Source organism: Labeo rohita, unplaced genomic scaffold (assembly GCF_022985175.1).
Source record: "Labeo rohita strain BAU-BD-2019 unplaced genomic scaffold, IGBB_LRoh.1.0 scaffold_73, whole genome shotgun sequence".
NCBI classification, from domain to species: Eukaryota; Metazoa; Chordata; class Actinopteri; order Cypriniformes; family Cyprinidae; genus Labeo; species Labeo rohita.
In genome coordinates, this window is record NW_026129667.1 from 46,040 (window position 1) to 66,854 (window position 20,815).

General features: G+C 35.6%; 1 protein-coding gene across 1 annotated transcript; it reads left to right on the forward strand.

The window, feature by feature from the left end:
* Positions 1-2,057: 2,057 nt before the first annotated feature.
* smyd2b (SET and MYND domain containing 2b) lies at positions 2,058-20,691 on the forward strand. The gene is made up of 12 exons (XM_051104520.1): positions 2,058-2,639; positions 3,488-3,551; positions 5,736-5,846; positions 5,937-5,997; positions 9,047-9,171; positions 9,799-9,866; positions 11,337-11,439; positions 14,880-14,990; positions 16,997-17,117; positions 17,549-17,723; positions 17,812-17,920; positions 20,298-20,691. Exons 1-12 carry the CDS (start codon positions 2,383-2,385, stop codon positions 20,376-20,378), a joined length of 1,386 nt encoding a protein of 461 aa, XP_050960477.1. The 5' UTR covers positions 2,058-2,382; the 3' UTR covers positions 20,379-20,691.
* Positions 20,692-20,815: the final 124 nt, after the last annotated feature.

Below are 20,815 nucleotides of genomic sequence, written 5' to 3' on the forward strand. Positions count from 1 at the left end.
TCTTCCATGGCATTGCTGTGAATGTTTCCTTTTGGAAACATGACCTTGAAGAGTGCACTTGTAAAGGTTTCTCGAGTTGATCTCTCGTTGTTAACTCTAATATCAGGCTGTTACTCCTGCTGGGATAATAAAAGAAAACAACTTACTTTAACTCTCCCATGGATGTTGAAGAGAATTGGCAAAATCTCTCAAACTATTCTTTATCTCGCCCCAGTTATGGTACAGCTCAGAGGAAACCTTCAATAGGCATTGGTTCTCCTGCCAAAATTGTCCTCTATTTCTTATGTCCAAGCAAATCAGGGGGAAGCCTTTTTCAAACCTAAAGCCATGCTTGCTAATGTTCTGAAGCAGGTCTATGACTGTTCCGTCTGAATTTTCCCTTGCATTGGCTTCCCTTCTCATTGGCTGTAAATTGATATCACTTCCAGTCAAAGCACATTTCACACTGCAGGACTTGGAGTCACAAACAGGTCTGTTAAATATTTCTCTGACATTTGGGCTTCTTTTTAGGTCTTTGAAAATTTACATTTGGAGTATTAAAATGATTGCCTGAACTCTTGGTACAGACATCATGACAACCATTAGGGGCCAAGAGTAAAGTAAAGTGCCCTTTCATTATTAAGGTCTCTCAATGCCACTGCTAGGACCTCCGGTGGGGGTCACAATTGGGCACAACACTGGTACTGCGGTACTGGCCCACTTCAAGCACTGGTATCATGGCTAATGGGCAGCAGTAATTTTTGATATGTAAGGACTGATTTGTGTCGTGTGCATTCAGTTACTGCCATGAATTTGCGTAAATTGTTGTGGAGTGTAGGAAAAAGGTGGACACTGTACAGAGAAGCCATTAACATCATGGGCTGCTGATTTATTTTGGCTGTCTATTTTTAAAATAGAAGTATTGTTTGAAGTGTTGTGTATAGATGTTTTAATTATAAGTTGTGTATGAATTTTGTTTTGGACATACTTTCACTATATCTGCTGCTCCTGTATATTCTGATATTCCTTTTTGTGGTACACCACAACTTAAGTAGTTGAGGACACACCTACGCAAAGTACCAAGCTGTAATACATAACCATAAACAAAGGAATCCAAAGCAAACAGCTAGCAACCTAAGAAAGTCTTTAGAGATGAGTGAAGTAAATGTTAACATCACAGCGGTGCAAGCCTCTGGTTGCTTCAAGGAACAAGGCATCTTGCTTGGAATATGTTAAAGAGCAAGCGTGTTAATAAATTAACTTAATTTGTGGATAAAATTGTTAGATAATACTAAAGTTGAATGGTTGAATTGTCAGTTTTCATGATCAGCAACTGTATCCCTAGCAAAAAGAGAGCCTATGAGAAAAAGAACATGCTGCCAACAGTTAAGCATTGTTAAGTATTGCATCTTTTGGTTGGGATGCAAACTTATAATTTTCTTGGTATAGTTTTCCTATGGTGTTGGAAATGTTTTTGTTGTTGTTGTTGTTTGTTTTGTTTTTTTGTTTTTCCCCAAAGCATTTCACAAACATTAAACAAGCGTTAGAGGTCTGAGAGTGTCTTTTTGGCCATTTTGGGACATTATGGTTCTTGTCCAAATCACATTTTAGTTTGCCTTTTAAGTTAAACGGTACTATGAATGTCACTTCCTATAACGGCATGCAGCTCTGTTGTCCTACCTCAGTCAGTTAATAATGTTTAATGCCTACTAAAAGCTTTAGGAACGTGTCACGAAACTGGAGGTTATAAGAAGCTGAAGTCAAAGACAGTTTTTATAAATAAATGAAATTAACTTGCAGACAAAATGTTTTTCTTTAGAGCAAATGATTGCAAAAATAATAAAATCTAATGGTTGTTGTAATTAATTTTGTAATTTTGTTGCTTAAGCTTAATACTGATTTTTAAATAGTATTTTAATGTTAACATTGTATCCATTGAGTTGAAAAGACTGCAGGAACCACGTGCATACAACTTGCTCTATTTGAACGCAGACCACAGCGTTTAAGATTATGACCGACAATCTCTAACATGTTACTGTCATCTAGTGGTAGCTACGTGTGGCATGCTATTTTTGTAGGTCGATTTGTGTAAGACAAAAACAGTGTAAAGAAAGTCTAAAAAAGGGCAGACTCGAAAGGAAGCCAGTGTGTCACTTGATCTACGAATGCAGATAAAACCTAAAACCATGTTGTGCTTGACTTGCGACATGGCTGCATGCATATACACTGTAACAACAATTTTACAAACTACAGGCCTACGTTCATATACGTGACGCTTTAACTTGATTCCTTTTTCATTTAAATATTGTATTTAATAGCTTTATTATCTTCCTGAAATAAGTTCTAAGATTCGGGCGTGGACATTTCCACGTGCATGCTGGGTGAACTTATAAATATTCATATATGGTCCACCCATTTATCTCAGAAAATCTTAGAAATCTCAGAACACCGGTGTGGACTGCTGTACCATTAAGTGCTGGATTTATGATGGAGTCGGAGGGCATCGCGGGCATTGAGCAGTTTGACAGCCCAGGGAAGGGCAGAGGACTACGGGTGAGCAGAGCGTATGGAGTCGGTGAATTGCTGTTCTCGTGTCCCGCATATTCATACGTACTGTCCGTCAACGAGAGAGGATTCATCTGTGAACAGTGCTTTACAAGGTCTGACTTTCCTTTTATGTGTGCATGTACGTATGCATGTCATGTTGGTACTTTTTTTATTATTTATTTTTTAATTTATCTTATAGACTGCTATGTTAGGCTGCTTATATCCTTATTATCATTATTTTGTAACAAATACTCTCTTGCTGGTTGTATGATATACACTGATAAATTAAAGGGAAAAAAATGTATTTATTGTTTTATTGGAACGTTCTGGTAAAGCTGAATGAATGAGAGGATGTGTAGGGGTTCGAACAAGCTTTGTGATCTACATATCTTTAAGAGTGTGTGTTTGAGTTTATTCTTTGATTTTAGTGTGAAGTATGTCTAAAGCATGGTCTTACATTTTTTTTAAGTTATAAAAGACAGAAATTACATTTAAATAAGCCCTTCTATAGTTTTGTATTTATCTCACTTTTTTGTCATGACCAGCAGATAAACTCTAAAAGGGCACATCTAAAAATACAGCAGCATGTCCAGAAGCAGCTGCCCAAACACAGGACATTTGCTCTGGCTCATGTGTGGTGACACTCATTGTGACAGCTGCCAAAGAGAGATTGCTGCTTTAGAATCTAATACCTGTCTCTATCACATTCTGTTCCAGTCTGTACTAGTTGTAAATGAACCGCAGTTATAGAAATAGAGTGAATTAATGTGTGTCAGTGAATGAATATGGGTAATATTGTCATGTCAGTAATAAACACACATAGTAATTTAGACATGAAACATGCTTACTGCTACATAAAAATATTGCTTGTTTTTTCTCACACACACATACATTTTTTTATCATTAGGATTTTTAATGAACATTGTTGGTTGTTTTTTCTCTTCCTCTCTATCATGTACAGGAAAAAGGGTCTTGCAAAATGTGGAAAGTGCAAAAAAGCATTCTACTGCAATGTGAACTGTCAGGTAACTCACACACTCACACTATGGTTTACATACTAACAGTGATATAAAGAACAAAGAAACAAATTACAAACAAAAGGACTAATAAGAACAATGGAAGAAGTACATTCATTAAGAGGTATCTGACAGCTTTGGAAGCTTGTTTCCACCACAATATTAAAAAAAAAAAATCCTGGGTTGTCTTGCTGTTTCCTCATTGTCTACAAATATATACTTTGGCACACTTTGCTCCCTATGAGACTCTGATTGGTGGAATTTACAGCATCATAGTAGTGTAGTTTTTCACCGCTAATTCTGTCTTAAAGGTTTATCAGTTATTGTTAAAAATCTATTTTCCTATAGAGAAAATGAATGATGAATGAAATATAATGAAATTCTGAAGGTTTTACTTCCAGAACCTGACTGTTGAACTCTATAGAAATTTGTGGCTGTCTTTACAGAGTGCTGACACACATACGCACAGGATTGTTTTAAAGCGGTCACATATCAGATGTGATAGTCGTGAGATGAAAAAGGGTAGTGAAACTGGCGTATAAGCAAAACATTTAACATCGTTGCAATATACACAATATTCCCTAATTTTCTATCATCAGCAAAAATATTGGGATTATATCACTAATATATGTATCGCAAAGCTCTATTATTCATACTACTCTAATAATATTGAGTCAATAACTCAATATTATTTTAATTTCTGAATAAAATAAAAGAAAATGGTATCCTGATGTTTTGTTCATACTGTAAAGTGTACATTAAAGGAGTAGTTCACTTCCAGAACAAATATTTACAGATAATGTACTCACCCCTTTGTTATCCAGGATGTTCATGTATTTCTTTCTTCAGTCGTAAAGAAATTGTGTGTTTTTTGAGGAAAACATTTCAGGATTTCTTTCCATAAAATGGACTTCTGTGGTGCCCCCGAGTTTGAACTTCCAAAATGCAGTTTAAATGCAGCTTCAAAAGGCTTTAAATGATCCCAGCTGAGGAAGAAGGGTCTTATCTAGCGAAACAATCGGTTATTTTCTAAAAAAAAAAGAAAAATTACAATTTATATGCTTTTTAACCTCAAACACTCATTTTGTCTTGGTCTGCATGAACTGTGTATTCCGGTTTATGATAGTGTATGTCGAAACACTCCCATCTTATTTTCTCCTCCAACTTCAAAATCATCCTACATCGCTGCAGAAGTACCGACCCAGTGTTTACAAAGTGAACATGCAAAGAAGACCAAACATCGTTCACAAAAAAAAGGTAAAACAGCGATGTAGGATGATTTTGAAGTTGGAGGAGAAATTAAGATGGGAGTGTTTCAGCAAACCCTAACTATCATGAACCGGAATACACAGTTCACGCAGAGCAAGACAAGAGGAGCATTTGAGGTTTAAAAAGTATATATATTGTACTTTTTGTTTAGAAAATAACCGTTTGACTAGATAAGACCTTGCAAATGCATTTTGGAGGTTCAAACTTGGGGGCACCATAGAAGTTCATTATATGGAAAGCAATCCTGAAATGTTTTCCTCAAAAAACAAAATTTCTTTATGACTGAAGAAAGAAAGAAAGAAAGAAAGAAAGACAAAAACATCTTGGATGACAAAAGGGTGAGTATAATAGCTGTAAATTTTTGTTCTGGAAGTGAACTACTCCTTTAAGTGTGAAATGTAAGAATCCTAACTGATGTTGTTTTCTGATTGCCCTGCAGGTGGCATAGGTTGGGTCCTTTTAATGCATTTTAGCAATCTGGGATTGCTCCAGACTCTAACTTTTGGGATATGTCTCGTAATTCTAAGATTTGAGTGATTGTTTTTTTGCAGTCTTGTTTATTAAAACTTGTTAAAGCTTTAAATAGTTTCCTTTATGATGCAGTGGTTGGCTCATTCCAGACAATTTCATTGGACTGAGTGATTTTTCCCACAATGAGTACTTCAAACAAACACAGACCAAACAAACTCAAAATTGAAGCAAGCTGAAATTACATCAAAAGGTGGTCTGTTTATGGTTTTGTTATAACAAGATGCTTATTTCATGTCTAGAGAGATTGCAGAATATTAAAAAAAAGTTATTTTTATGAAAAAATGGTTACTGATTTTTATGGAATATAATGCACTATAGTATGGACATTCACATGTGTATTGTGTATATGCGTTAGTGAGTGTTTCATGTGTCATTTCTGTGTGTATTTGACAGAAAAAGAACTGGCCCATGCACAAGCTGGAGTGCCATGCCATGTGTGCATTTGGAGAGAACTGGTGCCCCTCAGAGACAGTGCGACTGGTGGCCAGAATCATCGCCAGGCTGGTTAGGAACAAGCACCATTTCATTACTCTCTCTGTAGATACAGAATCAACGAGTGTTTGATTTTATTTATTGATTTATTTACTAATGCAGAGACACCAGAGAGAGAGAAGCCCATCAGAGAAACTGCTCTCACTGAGGGATATGGAATCCCGTAAGTACCAGAAATTATTAAACACATCTGACAGAGAGGGTCTGCTTTGTTTTGCATTTTTAATTTATTTTCTCGAATAAGCTTTCACGTATCGAGTGCCCTTTTGTGATGCTATGGGCATTGCTTTTACTTTATTATTTTTTATTTTGATCAAATTGAAGATTGTAAAAAGTCCTAAATATTGTAAATGGTATAATACAAATCTTAAAGGAGTAATTTACTTCTAGAACAAAAATTTACAGATAATGTACTCACCCCGTTGTCATCCAAGATATTCATGTATTTCTTTCTTCAGTTGTAAAGAAATTATGTTTTTTGAGGAAAACATTTCAGGAATTATCTCCATATAATGGACTTCTATGGTGCCCACGGGTCTGAATGTCCAAAATCCAGTTTCAGTGCAGCTTCAAAGGACTCTAAACAGTCCCAGCTGAGGAATAAGGGTTTTATCTAGCGAAATGATTGGTCATTTTCTAAAAAAAAGTACAAATTTAGATACTTTTTAACCTCATCTTGTCTATTTTATTTTTTGTAAAGGCCGTTTGACCTTCTTTGCATGTTCACTTTGTAAACACTGGGTCGGTACTTCTGCAGTGATGTAGAAGATTTTAAAATTGGAGGAGAGAGAAGGTTTTTTGGCATACCCTTTGATGTTAAAAAGTATATACTTTTTTTTTTTTTTTTTTAGAAAATGACAAATCGTTTCATTAAAAAGACCCTTATTCCTTGGTTGGGACTGTTTAGAGCCCTTTGAAGCTCCATTTAAACTGCATTCAAACTCGCGGGCACCATTGAAGTCCACTATATGTTGATAATTCCTGAAATGTTTTCCTCAAAAAAAATAATTTCTTAAACTGAAGAAAGACATGCACATCTTGGATGACAATGGGGTTAGTACTAGGGATGAGAGGAAAAAAAATGATTCTCCGTTGCTTCGCGATTCTCTCTTCAACGATTCTGAGCTTGTTTTTTTTTTCCCGCACTAGAGACGTGGCAGGCTTCATTGCACAGAATTTGCGCTGTGAGACACGTGCGCATTGCTTGATACCCTTCCACCCACAAACATCTGATATATCGAAATAGATCTGAGCATTAATGTGAATACAGTCTGTAAAAGCTGCCACTGTCCATAATCTCATCAGTAATAATCAAACGGCAATGATGCTGAGGAAAAAAGGAAAACCCATAACTATTGTCTGAAAACTTTCAGATACTTAAAGAACCCTTATTTTAAGTAAGTGATTGTTTTAAAAAGTAGCATGATAAGTAGCATAAAAAAAAAAAAATTGCACAAAATAAATTTAATATAAAATGTATATGAAAATGTAGCCATGTGCAGTAATATTGAAAACTGAGAATGTGACACATAGTGATACTGAGTTGATAATGAAAGTTGTAATTGAATTGTGAAACCAGTAAAGATTCACGCTCCTACTTTTAAGATGGCAGTACTGACATACAGAGATTCCAACTATAAACAAAAAGCAAAAAAACTGCAATTTTGGTTCAAATGTAAGGTTGCAGAGATGTATTTGCACAGCAAAAGAATTAATTTGGGGAAAAAATGTAGATCAAGAATCAGAATCGAATCGTGAAGTGCCTGAAGATTTTGACCCCTAGTGAGTACAGTATCTGTAGATTTTTGCGCACTACTGGAAGTGAAGTGTGGAAGTGAACTACTACTTTAACTACAACTCTTCAGATCTTAAATTTGGGGATAGTAAACTATATGAATGTGATTATTAGACTTTATAAGTTATTTTTCTAAACAAATGTAAGCTACAAGTTCAAAGTAAAAATGTGCCACTATTGCACATTCTACAGGTTTTAATGCAGTTCGCAATCAATGACTAATGCACCTTTATGACAAGCATTTGCTTATGATCTACTGCTGGTTAATTATGACAATGTTTATTTTATTGTTTTTATATTGTAATATGTCGATTTTGTTGTCAGTTCTATTTTATCTCCATCTTTTTTTTAAATGTACAAGCTGTCAACTCTTCTAGCATTTCACATTTCACAATAAATAACATAATTTTAGCTAGTTTCCAAAACAAATTTTCCTCAGTTTTTGTTCTTTTTTTTGTTTTGGTGTTGTCTTACTAATGTGTCTAAACGTATATGTGTTTCTGCCTGTGGAGTGTCTTCTTGTTTTGCTTTATTAAATTTCAAAAGCTGCTATAGGATCCATATCTTATCTTCTTGATCCTACTTCAAATGTGACAACACCAAACCAAAGTGTAGTGGATATGGATCTATATACTGCTGCTTAAGTCCACCCAGGGGACCAGGTTTTGAGCCTGCAGGGGGACATCCTCTTGAAGACAGTGTGGATGAATTTCTAAGCTTGTGTCATCTAGTGACCTGGAATGACAACGTGCTTGAGAGCTGTTTTTGGAGTGGACTCGACAACCATCTCCTCATTATCATGCCAAGGGGGACTCTAGCTACACGCTGCAACAATACATCATTGACTGTGTGGGTGGTTGAAGAAGACTTTGAAACCACAACCTCTGTGCTCACTCTCCACATTCCAGAGCCTGTCCATCCAGGCTCTACAAATACCCATTTTTTCTTTCAGTTTAAAAATGGTATTAGTCCTTAGTTAACACTCAAGAACAATATATTTAAGATGTCTGATTAACATATAGTGTTTTTTTTTTTTTTTTTTTAGTTTCAAATTTAGTAGTAGTAGTACTTTTATTTATCCCCTTGGGGAAATTCTGTTTCAGTCATGCATTTCACAAACAATAGAAAAACATTTCAACAAACACAAAATATAAGTAATAATTTATATTAAAAAATAATAATAATTTGTCAATTTTCTCTAGTTCTTCATTATTATTATTTTTTAATCATCCCAAAATTGGTTGAATTTTATTTTTGGATCAGTTATTGTCAGTTGTTTTTGGGTGTATTGTGCTTTTGAAACATTTAATATAATTCCCAGTGGTTACATTTATTTTTCTCTTGTTTGAATATCATTATCACTTTTTTATGTCATTTGAATATCATTATCAAATATTTTGTCTTCATCTTCTCACAGACATGGAGGATATGGATAATGAGAAAAGAGAGTTGAATGAAGCACATATAGCCGGTCTCCATCACTTCTACTCCAAACACCTGGACTTCCCTGATCATCAGGCCCTGCTCACACTTTTCTCACAGGTAAACACAGAAGTTTTGACTGCTGACCCTTTGCTGTGTTCTTCCTTACTGGATTACTGATCAGTCCTTTTTTAGGAAATAAGAACAGTGTCAGTTCATGTGTGATTTCGCTACTGAGCACAGGTCATGCAACAGAAAGCAGAACGTTTGCAGAGACTATAGATTGCAGGTAACGATGATGTAAATCAGTTTCAGGGTTCGGCACAGACCGGTCTTTTCGCTTCATAAGACCTCAGTATCTTATAAAGAGCTATGAGTGTATAGCAAGTTTTCATTTTGGGTGAACAGTTTATTTAAAGTGTGTTAAAATGTATAAAATTATTTAATATAGTGCAATGTTATTAAGCCCTCAATTAAATAAAATTTGGCCTTTACATTGTCATTGTGCTAAAAAATAATTTAAGTAATATTTGGGAAATATTATTACTAATTCAAAATAATTAATAATTCAAACTTATTTATATATCACTTTTCACAATAAATACTGGTCAATATTGGTAGTAACAAAATCAGACTGAATGTTTTGGAGCATTCTGCAAAACATGTCTAAGCCACTTAATGGTCCAAATGAATGTAAACAATTGTTTAGAGCAATGATACATGATGTGCTCTGTCTGCTTCACACAGGTTCACTGTAACGGCTTCACTGTGGAGGACGAGGAACTCTCGAACTTGGGTTTAGCTATTTTTCCAGAGTAAGCACAAGTAAACATACACATACACAATGTGCTCAATTCACAAGGCTTAATGCTGTTCTTTGTGTGTAAGTGTTTTAAATTAAGAAACTATTGGATGATGAATAATCGCATATGCTGCAGTAATTGGGAACATTAGACGGTCCAAGTCTATTTCTAGCCTCTTTTAGACATGGTTTGTGAGCAGTCCAGAATGCTTATGAAACAGTCTCCAGCGATTTGCATCAGTGACTGTCATTCACTTTGAATGGATTTTGTTCAGAAATGTGTTTGGCTAGATATTCTATCAGCAATATTAGATACAGTTATTCTATCTAATAATAATGTCACAAAATTTTGGCCAGTAAAGACGTGATAAAGTAAATAGTATGCTTAAAAACAAAACAAAACTGCGCTCCTGAAATAACATCCACCTACTGACAATAATTCAGCAAGTTGATATATATTTAAAAAAAGCACTTCATGTTAGTCACTAAATAAATTATTAATTGTTGATGTTATTATCAGTGATATAGTTGATGAACTGATTACTTAAAACAAATACTCACAGATACTTATGCATTTCATTTTGTGTCAGAAATAAATGGATCTTGAAAATGTTTGCATAACTGTGAAGTGTTGCATGTAAATGCAGTATTGCATAAGCCCTGAAGCGTCTACAGCATAAGGTAATATAGTATAATTGTACTGAATTAACCATGTAATTTCCAAATTTACTTTTCTAAGAAAACATTGTTAATGCATTGAAGTAGCTTGTGTTATTTTTGTCATCATATCTACATTAGAAATTCCTGTTTATACTTTTATCTAATCTTCTAATAATGTTGACAAAACAGAAATTGAAACATTTTCATTATTGATTTCATTAACAAAGTGAACACTGGACAAGAAAGATAAAACAGTAAGTAAGTCTGAAAAGTTTATTAATGTTTATTTTAGGACATTGTTGAGGGCTTGATTTTCATTTTCATTACCTTACAAACTCTGTATCCTTAATTAATTACTTTGTCAACAAGGTGGTAACACTCTCCCAGTCCGCTGTTTCACAGTCAAAAAAAGAAACTGATGAGATGGCAAACAACAAACTGGAGATGCAAAACCAACAGATACCTGTGATGACAAGCACTTGTTTGAGGGAATTAAAAAACCTGTGCCATCAAACTTTAGTTTAAATGAGTACAAACATGTTTTCTCTTGTTCACTTCTACTTCCTAACATACAATGGGTTACTGCTTACAGACGATTACCAACCTAAACAGGCACAAAAAAACCCAGCTTCATAACCTAATAGTTTCAACATAGCATTTGGGCTGAAACTGTAATTCACCATTTTGTGTACTTAGAGAAACATATCACAGAAGGTCTGAGTGGTCTACTAGCTCTCTAAACCTTCTGAGGTACTTTCTAACATTCTTTTTATCCACTCTTCACCTCTCACATTCCTGTATTGTGTTTCTGTTGCTCTCGTAGCATTGCCCTCTTGAACCACAGCTGCTGTCCCAACGTCATAGTCACATACAGAGGTATCAACGCTGAAGTGCGGGCTGTACAGGAAATCAGTCAAGGGCAAGAGGTCAGTGTGTCACTGTTTTCTTATAAGTGATAATGTAGTCAGTGAAATTTCTGACAAAGTGTACATTAACAGAGATTTTTTTGTATTATTTTAATTATTTTGTCAATGATAACAAAGACCAGGTGAAAAGGGCACATCATAGTGATAATTAAATTACAGTATTTCAGTTAAATAATACTGATGAAAAATATAACACCCAAGATATTAAAGAAGTCCACTTCCAAAACAAAAATTCACATATAATGTACTCACCCCCTTGTCATCCAAGATGTTCATGTCTTTCTTTCTTCAATCGTAAAGAAATTATGTTTTTACATTTCAGCATTTTTCTCCATATAATGGACTGCTTTGGTGCCCCAATTTTGAACTTCCAAAATGCGGCTTCAAACGATCCCAAATGCGGTTGTAAACGATCCCAGCCGAGTAAGAAGGGTCGTATCTAGCGAAACGATTGGTTATTTTCATTAAAAAACTACAATTTAAATACCTTTTTAATCACAACTCTCCCTCAACTTCAAAAATCATTTCAAAATCATCTTACATCGCTGCAGAAGTACCGACCCAGTCTTTGCAAAGTGACGTAAAGAAGATCAAACACCCTTAACAAAAAAGGTAAAACAGCGATATAGGACACTTTTGAAGTTGAGGGAGAACATGAGATGGGAGTTTTTTGACATACCCTAACTGTCATGAACCAGAAAAAAAAACTGTCCAGGCAGAGTAAGACAAGACCAGTGTTTAACATTAAAAAGTATATAAATTGTATTATTTTTATGAAAATAACAGATCGTTTCACTAGATAAGACCCTTCTTTCCTGTATCTGAGCCCCACAGTACATGCAATTTTTTTTTACAACAAATCATAGCACTAGCAAAGTTTGTCACCCAACAAAAACATTTTGTCACTTATAAAAGAATGATCTAAAAAATGTTTTGGTTACTAATTTAACCCTCATTGCCTGATAGAAGGAACAGAGATGTTGTGTCATATTTCCAGAACTAGGGGTCTCTCTTGGGAGCCTAAATACCTCTGACATATTCAAAAAGGCCACTTAAATTGCAGAGTGAAATTTGCATGCGAGGCCACTCGCTGGACATCCAGGTATAGAAGTTCTCACAGTAGGGGTCCCTATAAATGCCACATCTAATTTGTGGTAGCACAAATACTGCTAACAAGTGCACTAGACAAGCCTGGCCTCACTTCTTTATCGCCTCTAGGAAACTTACCATTACAATGGGAGGGGGTCACCTAGCCACATAGCCTTTTCTATGAGTCTCAAAACAGTTACATTTTTAACAGCTGAGTATATCTAGTTGTTAGCACTGGGAAGAGTTCACCTTCTCTAGTGAGAAAGGGACATAATGGAGACCACATCCCATCCGAAAATGAATCGACCAATAGTTTTTAAAATGGATACTGAACAGAAAATAGTGCTCTACTATTAAAAAAAAGGTAGCTTACTGAACCATACTTTGTAAATGAATAAAAATATTAATATTAATTATATATTGATCATTACAGGTAGTTCACTGTGTTATACTCGTGTTATACTCGTGCTGTATAACAAAGACTATAGGGACTTTTTGCCGATAACTGACAGTTCCGCCAATCAACTCTCTGTGCCGATTAATCGGGAAAACTGATACATCGGTCGACCTTAAGTTAATACCCAGAACCCATGGCGATCCAGATGTATGCATATACATGTCTCTGCAACAAAGACAATGCTGTGTCTCTTATCAGGAGAGATTGCTTTTTTATGGTTACCAATTGATCCCTGAAAGGGGTAGAGGAAACCTTAGACACACAGTCGGCCCGGGGTCTCAGGACCATGTGAGAGCCTCCGGTCCAAACTCTAGGGACGTTTCGTTAATGGAGAGGGCTTGTAGATCCCTACTTCTTTTCTGTGCACCCCTCCAGAAACTAATACTAAAATCATGCTTCTGTACCAATCTGCCATCCACAGTGTCTTGACTATCGTAGTCACGTATACTTTCAAAGGTGCCTTTCTAGGCTGTCCTGGAAGAAGGGAAGCACCACGATTCAATACCACATCTCCAGGGTTTTTCCCAGAGCACCAAGCAACTAACACGTGACACTTGGCAGAGCAGGATCTGATCTGAGTGATTAGTGATTGTGCCTATCATTGCTGGTGATAGCCCCCTGAATTCCTCCTTGTTCCGTACAGGGACCAGCCTTAACGGTTCCAGAGGTCTGGGCACGGGTGCCAAACTGTACCCTGCCTCTAAGAAAAAAGGCCCTTCACCAGGATTCACCAGGAGGGGGCTGATGCGAACAGCATGACCTCAGAGAACCAAGTCTGGTTGGACCAATAAAACAACCATGAGGACCTGTTTTGCATCCTCTCTGATCTTGCACAACAGCTGTGCAATGAGGCTCACTGTGGAAAATGCATACTCGTGCAGATCCCTGGGCCAGTTGTGTGCCAGTGAACAAATGTGCATTTTAATCCTTTTGGAAAGCCAATATTCTGCACAAAGAGAAGTCCATAGAGTACTATGAAATGAGGGGAAAGTCAGAAGGTCCTCCATTGCTACAGTTTCCTCCAGGATGATGCTGAAGTTTAGTCATCTCTTTGTTGTATGTGAGAGGTCATCCTCCATGACTTCAGGGATGCCCAGTTTCACTCCTCTTGCATAATTCTCCTCTAAATCAGTGTCCTAAGAATAATATAAATTTAATGTAAAATGGTTGAGAAAGAGTAAATATAAAAATCAAAGCTCAAATACACCCCTTTAATAGTGCATTATGTGATAATCTGTCGTAAACAAGAACCCACATGGAAACCATGTCAGCATCTTTCTTAAATGTAACCACACATTTCATAAACGAATGGTGACTAATGAAAATATGAGATTAACAATATTTAAAAACCTACCAAACAAATCTTGGATATTGCATCAGGGTAGAACAGAAGTCCCCACAGAGCCGTGTTGTGACTGTGTAATAGGATGTCTGTAGTAGGGGGAAAAAATATTTTTATTCTGATTTAATTCATTATAATTCCTTACAGATCATAATCAAGTGTCACTGAACATAATATTAGAGATGTTCATAGGGTCAGAAATTGCAACAAAAAAAAAAACCTAACTACAAAAAGCTTAAAAAAATTTAATGTAGGGACAGAAAAAATGATTTAGGTTTAATAAGTGTATTAAAATTAGCTGCACTGATTTTTCATGGATTTTTGCTGAGCCAACACAACAAAACTAGTCATTTAAACTTTTTTCAAGTTGGGTTTTTTACAGTGTAATGTGGTCTGATGATTCATGAGTGACCATGCTTTTGGATTACTCAACATGCCCAAAGTCGATATCAGGTAAAATTGCAGCTGTCATGAACCTGATGTCTTATACTCTTCAGTTATTTTCTAGTTACTGACAGCTTTCTCTATATTTTGCTCTGTGTGTGTGTGTAGATATATACCAGCTACATAGACCTGCTGTACCCTACAGAGGACAGGATCGAGAGACTCAGAGACGTCTACTACTTCAGCTGTGACTGCAAAGAGTGCTCAACCAAATCCATGGTGTGTGGAATGGATGGAATATTTTTACTCCTACTTGACTTTGACTTTGCCCCAATTACACAGCAGCCAGATACAAAAACATTTTAAAAAGCAAGGACTCATCAAATTAATCAAAAAGTTACAGTTAAGACAATTACATTATTACAAAAATTTATATTTGAAATAAACAATGTTTTTTTTGCACTTTCTATATATAAATATATATATATATATATATATATATATATATGTATATATATACAGTACTGTGCAAAAGTCTTAGGCCACTAGTATTTTCATCAGCTAAAAATGGTTTAAAGTCAGTTAAAGTCAGTGTGTTGCTGTAGTGTGTCAGTAAGAAATATCAGTTTACATTTCTAAACATTCATTTTGCCATTAATTATAATAATCCAGTGAGATTTTGGTGTGGATCACAGGCTGTTGTCAGACTCCTTGTGCAAACAGAGAGATCTGATCTCTCCATCATTCAATCCAGTCTGTCTTAAGAAACAGAAAAAACTGAGACAGACCAAATCCAGAAGAACTGTGGCAACATCTCCAAGATGCTTTAAGAGACCTATACCTACAAAGCTACATGACTGTTAAAATTTTTAGGCAGTTAGGCACATAAAATGAGGATGCTGTCAAAAACAATGTCATAAATAGATTTTCTTTATCAATGAACTTCTATTAACTAAAATAAATCAGCATTTAATGTGACCATCCTTTGCATTTAAAGTAGCTTTTGCCCTAGGTGCACTTGTGTGAGTTTTTCAGGTAGCTTTGCAGGTAGGTTACGTGAAACATCTTGGAGATGTTGAAACAGTTCTTCTGGATTTAGTCTGTTTCAGTTATTCTGTTTCTTCATGTCATTCCAGAGACAGACTGGATGATGGTGAGATCAGATCTCTGTGTGGAGCACTGGCTGTTGTCAGACTCCTTGTGCAAACAAAAATCTCACTAGATTATTACAATTAATGGCAAACAGAATGTTTGGAAATGTAAAATGATGTTTCCTACTGACATACTGCAGCAAAAGATAGAAATAACTTACTTTAAATCATTTTTTAGCTGGTGAAAACACTAGTGGCCTAAGACTTTTGCACAGTACTGTATATATATAGCAGCACAACTGTTTTCAACATTGATGATGTTTTTGAGCACAAGTCCATAATACTACAATGATTTCTGAAGGATCATGTGACACTGAAAACTGAGAAAAAATCAGATTTGCCATCACAAGAATAAATTGCATTTCTAAATAAAGTCACATGGACAACTTTTATTTTAAATTGAAGCAATATTTCACAGTGTTAGTGTTTTACAAAAGTTCTGTAAAAAATCTAATTCAGAACCTCTCTGGATGCCCCAAAGGCCTTGTTTTCACTACAGGTCTTGATGACCAATTCTGATTTGTTGCCTAAATCAGATTTTTTTGACCGTCCATTTATAATTTTTTTTCAGTTGTGACCCATATCCAGTTTATGTGTTTACAGTTGCCATACATTCTTGCACAACATACTAGCCAAGATGGACGAATGCAAAATGTGCTTGATGCTAGCTCTGCGGTATATGCAAAGTTCACCAAACATCACCATGATGTCATTTAATGCTCCTCACATGCTTCCTCCTGACAATAATATGACGTCATTAAGCCACGGAGTACCAGATTGTTGCAGTTTTAATGACATACAGAACAAAATGCCTCAGAAAATCTGATTTGCCCGTTTACGTGACAGTCGCATTGGCACATATCTGATTTATATCTGATTTATTTCCACATATGAATGAGGCCGAAATATGTGATCTCAAAATATCTGATTGCATGTTTTTATTTTTTTTCTGTTTACATGGTCATAAAACACATCCAATCTGAAACAATTCGACCACATTGTATACACCTTAAAGTGTATATACATCACGTGTACAAAAAAGAGATTGTAGTGAATAGCATATTGTTTTGTTTTGTGATATATAATTATAATATAATATGTAGATCATATAATTTTGCTCTTGTGGTTTTGTAGGATAAGCAGAAGTTGAAGGTGCGGAAACTGAGTGATGAGATCAGTCAAAAGGAGATCAGGGATATGGTGCGTTACGCTCGGAATGCCATGGAAGACTTCCGCAGGGCCAAACCTGAAAAAAATATCCTTTTTTGACCCTTTTGCTTTTTGTAGTGTCCAAAATTAATTGCAATGCTGATTTCTTCATTCATAAACCTGTCAGTTCAATACTCAGATATCCAATATATTATTATTTAGTGTATAATTTAAGCTAAGTCAAGCATCACTATTACTACTGCTTACAGGGTTGTGATTTAGAAGTGATTTAAACTAACCTGTCACTTTTTTAATACCTCAGTGTCTCAAATTATCTGGCTTTTTGACGAAAAGTGTTGCTTTCATTGACCAAAGCCATATCTAGCAAAATATTAAATGAAAAAGTACTTAGATCAGCTTCACAACAAACTAGCAACCACCCAGATCACCTTAGCCCACAGCTGATGTTGTTTAGTCAAAGGTCATTAAATAATTTGAAGCTTTAGTCAAATGTTTATTGAATCTTGACTCGGTCACGTCCTGCTGAGCTGCTAGAGATGTGTGAGCTCAGCATTGATAAGATGAGCACAGTGTTTGATGACTCAAACATCTACATCCTTCATATGATGTACCAGGCCATGGGCATCTGTATTTTCAATGAGGATTATGATGGAGGTGTTAGATATGGAGAAAAAGTCATGAAGCCATACACGTAAGAACATACGCATTCATGTATATAATACATAAATGTGAGATATTTGTGTGTATACCAATATATTAATGTCTGTTTTTTTCTCTAGTGTCCTTTACCCAGCATACTCTCTAAATATTGCATCTATGTATCTGAAGATGGGCAGACTCTACATGGCTCTGGACAAGAAGTCCACTGGCATAAATGCCTTTCAAAAGGTACAAACTCATCCAAAATTGACTGGCCCTTATGTTATTCCAGACCTGTACGGTATTTCTTTTCAAAGGAATTCCCGGCACCATTTTGGAAGCCTGTTTCCTGTTCATTTGTGCATTTAGTTTTCTCCAGCAGACCAACTGTAATCACAGGTCTGTAGAATGATGCAGCAAAAAAAATCATGAATTCATGGCACTCACACAACAGAAGCAATGACAGAGGTCTTGTGCTGCCTTCATATGCTATCGGAATTACTGTAGACTTGAGTTTCTTAGGGGAGAAACATAGCTGTAATGTATTGCTTTCTCCTGCTATTACAGTCATGTATATTTCCATATTTAAATAACCATTTGATGCATACCGTATGTATTGAGCACAGCAAATCTAGCATTTTATTTGACCGAAATTTAAGAATCATCCTGCAGCTTAATATCTAGATAGCGCAGTGAATGTTTATATGGATACCAATAAATGGGACACTACATTCATACACTGTGTGCATAATTATTAGGCATGTTGATAATCTGGTCATATTTTTTTACCAAGCACATTTTACCAATTCCAAACCACAACAATCTTAATAACTACTATTAATTTTGTATTTAATCATTTGTAAGTGATATATAACTGTCTGTGAAGGCTGGAAGTGAAAAAGTCGTTATATTCAGGTGTGCATAATTATTAGGCATGTTTTCTTTTACAGATAAAATGAGCCAAAAAAGATATTTAACCCAGACTGAATAGTCCGAACTATTAAATGCCCATGAGAAGAATGCAATACTAATGCATTACAAGAATTTGCAAAGTTAAGGCTTGACCATTGGACAGCGAAATGCTTGTTGAGTCTGCATGGTCAGAAAAAACAGGTGGAGAAGAAAAGACGCATGTTAACTGCAAAAGAATTAGGAATTAAGGTGAAGAATTAGGTGTGACACCATCAGGAACCGTTTAGTCTCCAGTGCCACCATTTTCCAGAACTACAACCTACCTGGAGTCTTCAGAAGTACAATGTGTCAGGTTCTCAGAGACTTTGCTTGGTAAAAAATCCTAAAAAATGCCCCTGACTTAATAAGAATAACAAGCTGACGTCTTGTGAAATACATGAAGACAGTTTTTTTATATGCTTTAGAGACAGATAAGTTGAGAGTGACTCTTGAAGGACAAGCATCACATTCTCTTGTACCTCTGATTCAAGAATTTATCTTCCAAAATCTGGCAGTACATTTTGGGAGTTCATGTTTAGTCTCCTATCCTGAAAAGTCTGACTTGCAGAGATGGACTAAAATGAACTCCCAAAACATGCGTATTTTCTTCTCCACCTGTTTTTTTCTGACCATGCAGACTCAACAAGCATTTCGCTGTCCAATGGTCAAGCCTTAATGTTGCAAATTCTTGTAATGCATTAGTATTGCATTCTTCTCATGGGCATTTAATAATTTGGACTTTTCAGTCTGGGTTAAATATCTTTTTTGGCTCATTTTATCTGTAAAAGAAAACATGCCTAATAATTATGCACACCTGAATATAAGGACTTTTTCACTTCCAGCCTTCACGGACAGTTATATATCACTTACAAATGATTAAATACAAAATTAATAGTAGTTATTAAGATCGTTGTGGTTTGGAATTGGTAAAATGTGCTTGGTAAAAAAATATGACCAGATTATCGACATGCCTAATAATTATGCACACGGTGTATTTAGTCAATATCATACATATTTAGTCAATATCCAACAAAACCTATTGGATATTGACTAAATATCTTCAATACCTTTTTGGCTTTAATAAGATTTACTCAAGAAACAGGCAAGATTGAACTCTTGAATGGGTCATCCACCATGATTCCTGTTCTTTCTGACAACAAAGCAACTTACAAATTTACAAAAAAAATTACAACTTAAAAAGCTGGAAGTAGGAAGTTTCAGATAGCACGTGAAGACAGCATAAGTCCAGGAGACAGAGGGAAGTTATCAAAGGAAAGGGCATAAAAATGTCAAATTTTTCATTCTATTAAAGTTGATGTTTTCAGTGCCAATGATTTTATATACAATTTTATTCCCTGACTCAGAATTAGTTATAGCCACATATTCAGTGTCATACACTTTAGTAGTTCATTGTGGTATCAACTCACTTTCTGTCAAATGACTACAATTTTGAAACATGTTGGTTTTCTGTTAAGCACATAAACATCTTTGTGGTAGTAGTAGTCACTATGTAGAAAATTTACTTACATTAACTTTAACTTACATTTTTAAATCTACAGCTTAGTGCTAATTCTCTTCAGGGTTTTAGAACTACAGACAAAAGTAACTTTTTTTTTTTTTTTTCTTTCAACTCTGTAAACGCCAGAAGTGAGTGATAATTGTTTTTGTGTTACAGGCTTTGGCCATCATGGAGGTTGTTTATGGAAAGGACCACGCATATGTAACAGAGCTCAAACAGGAAATAAGAGGGGAATAATGTAAATAGTGTGTACTGTTTATGATTGCACTTGAGTTTCACTTTGTAAAAGTAAACAATTGGACAGACTTTCTTCAGTAATATGCTTAAAAAAGGCTGATAAAATATTTCTGTACAAGATATACCTCTCAGAAAGAAGTGCTATTGTAACAAGTGTGCAAAAAGGGGGGGAAACAAAATAATTTATATGAATGGTTCTCAATCCTGGTCCTGGGGGCTCCCTGCTCTGCACATTTTGCATGTCTCCCTTATTTCACACACCTGATTGAGATCATCAACTCATTAGGAGAGAGATCCATGAACTGAACTAATGAGCTGATGATCTCAATCAGGTGTGTTTAATAAGGGAGACATGCAAAATGTGCAGAGCAGGGGGCCCCAGGACCAGGATTGAGAACCACTGATTTATATGATTTAAGCCAGATGTGTGAAACTCT

Coding starts and splice junctions, on each gene's coding strand:
- smyd2b (XM_051104520.1), top strand. CDS start 2,383: ATGGTCCACCCATTTATCTCAGAAAATCTTAGAAATCTCAGAACACCG. Junction 2,640..3,487: donor TGTGAACAGTGCTTTACAAG/GTCTGACTTTCC, acceptor TATCATGTACAG/GAAAAAGGGTCTTGCAAAAT. Junction 9,172..9,798: donor TGCTCACACTTTTCTCACAG/GTAAACACAGAA, acceptor TGCTTCACACAG/GTTCACTGTAACGGCTTCAC.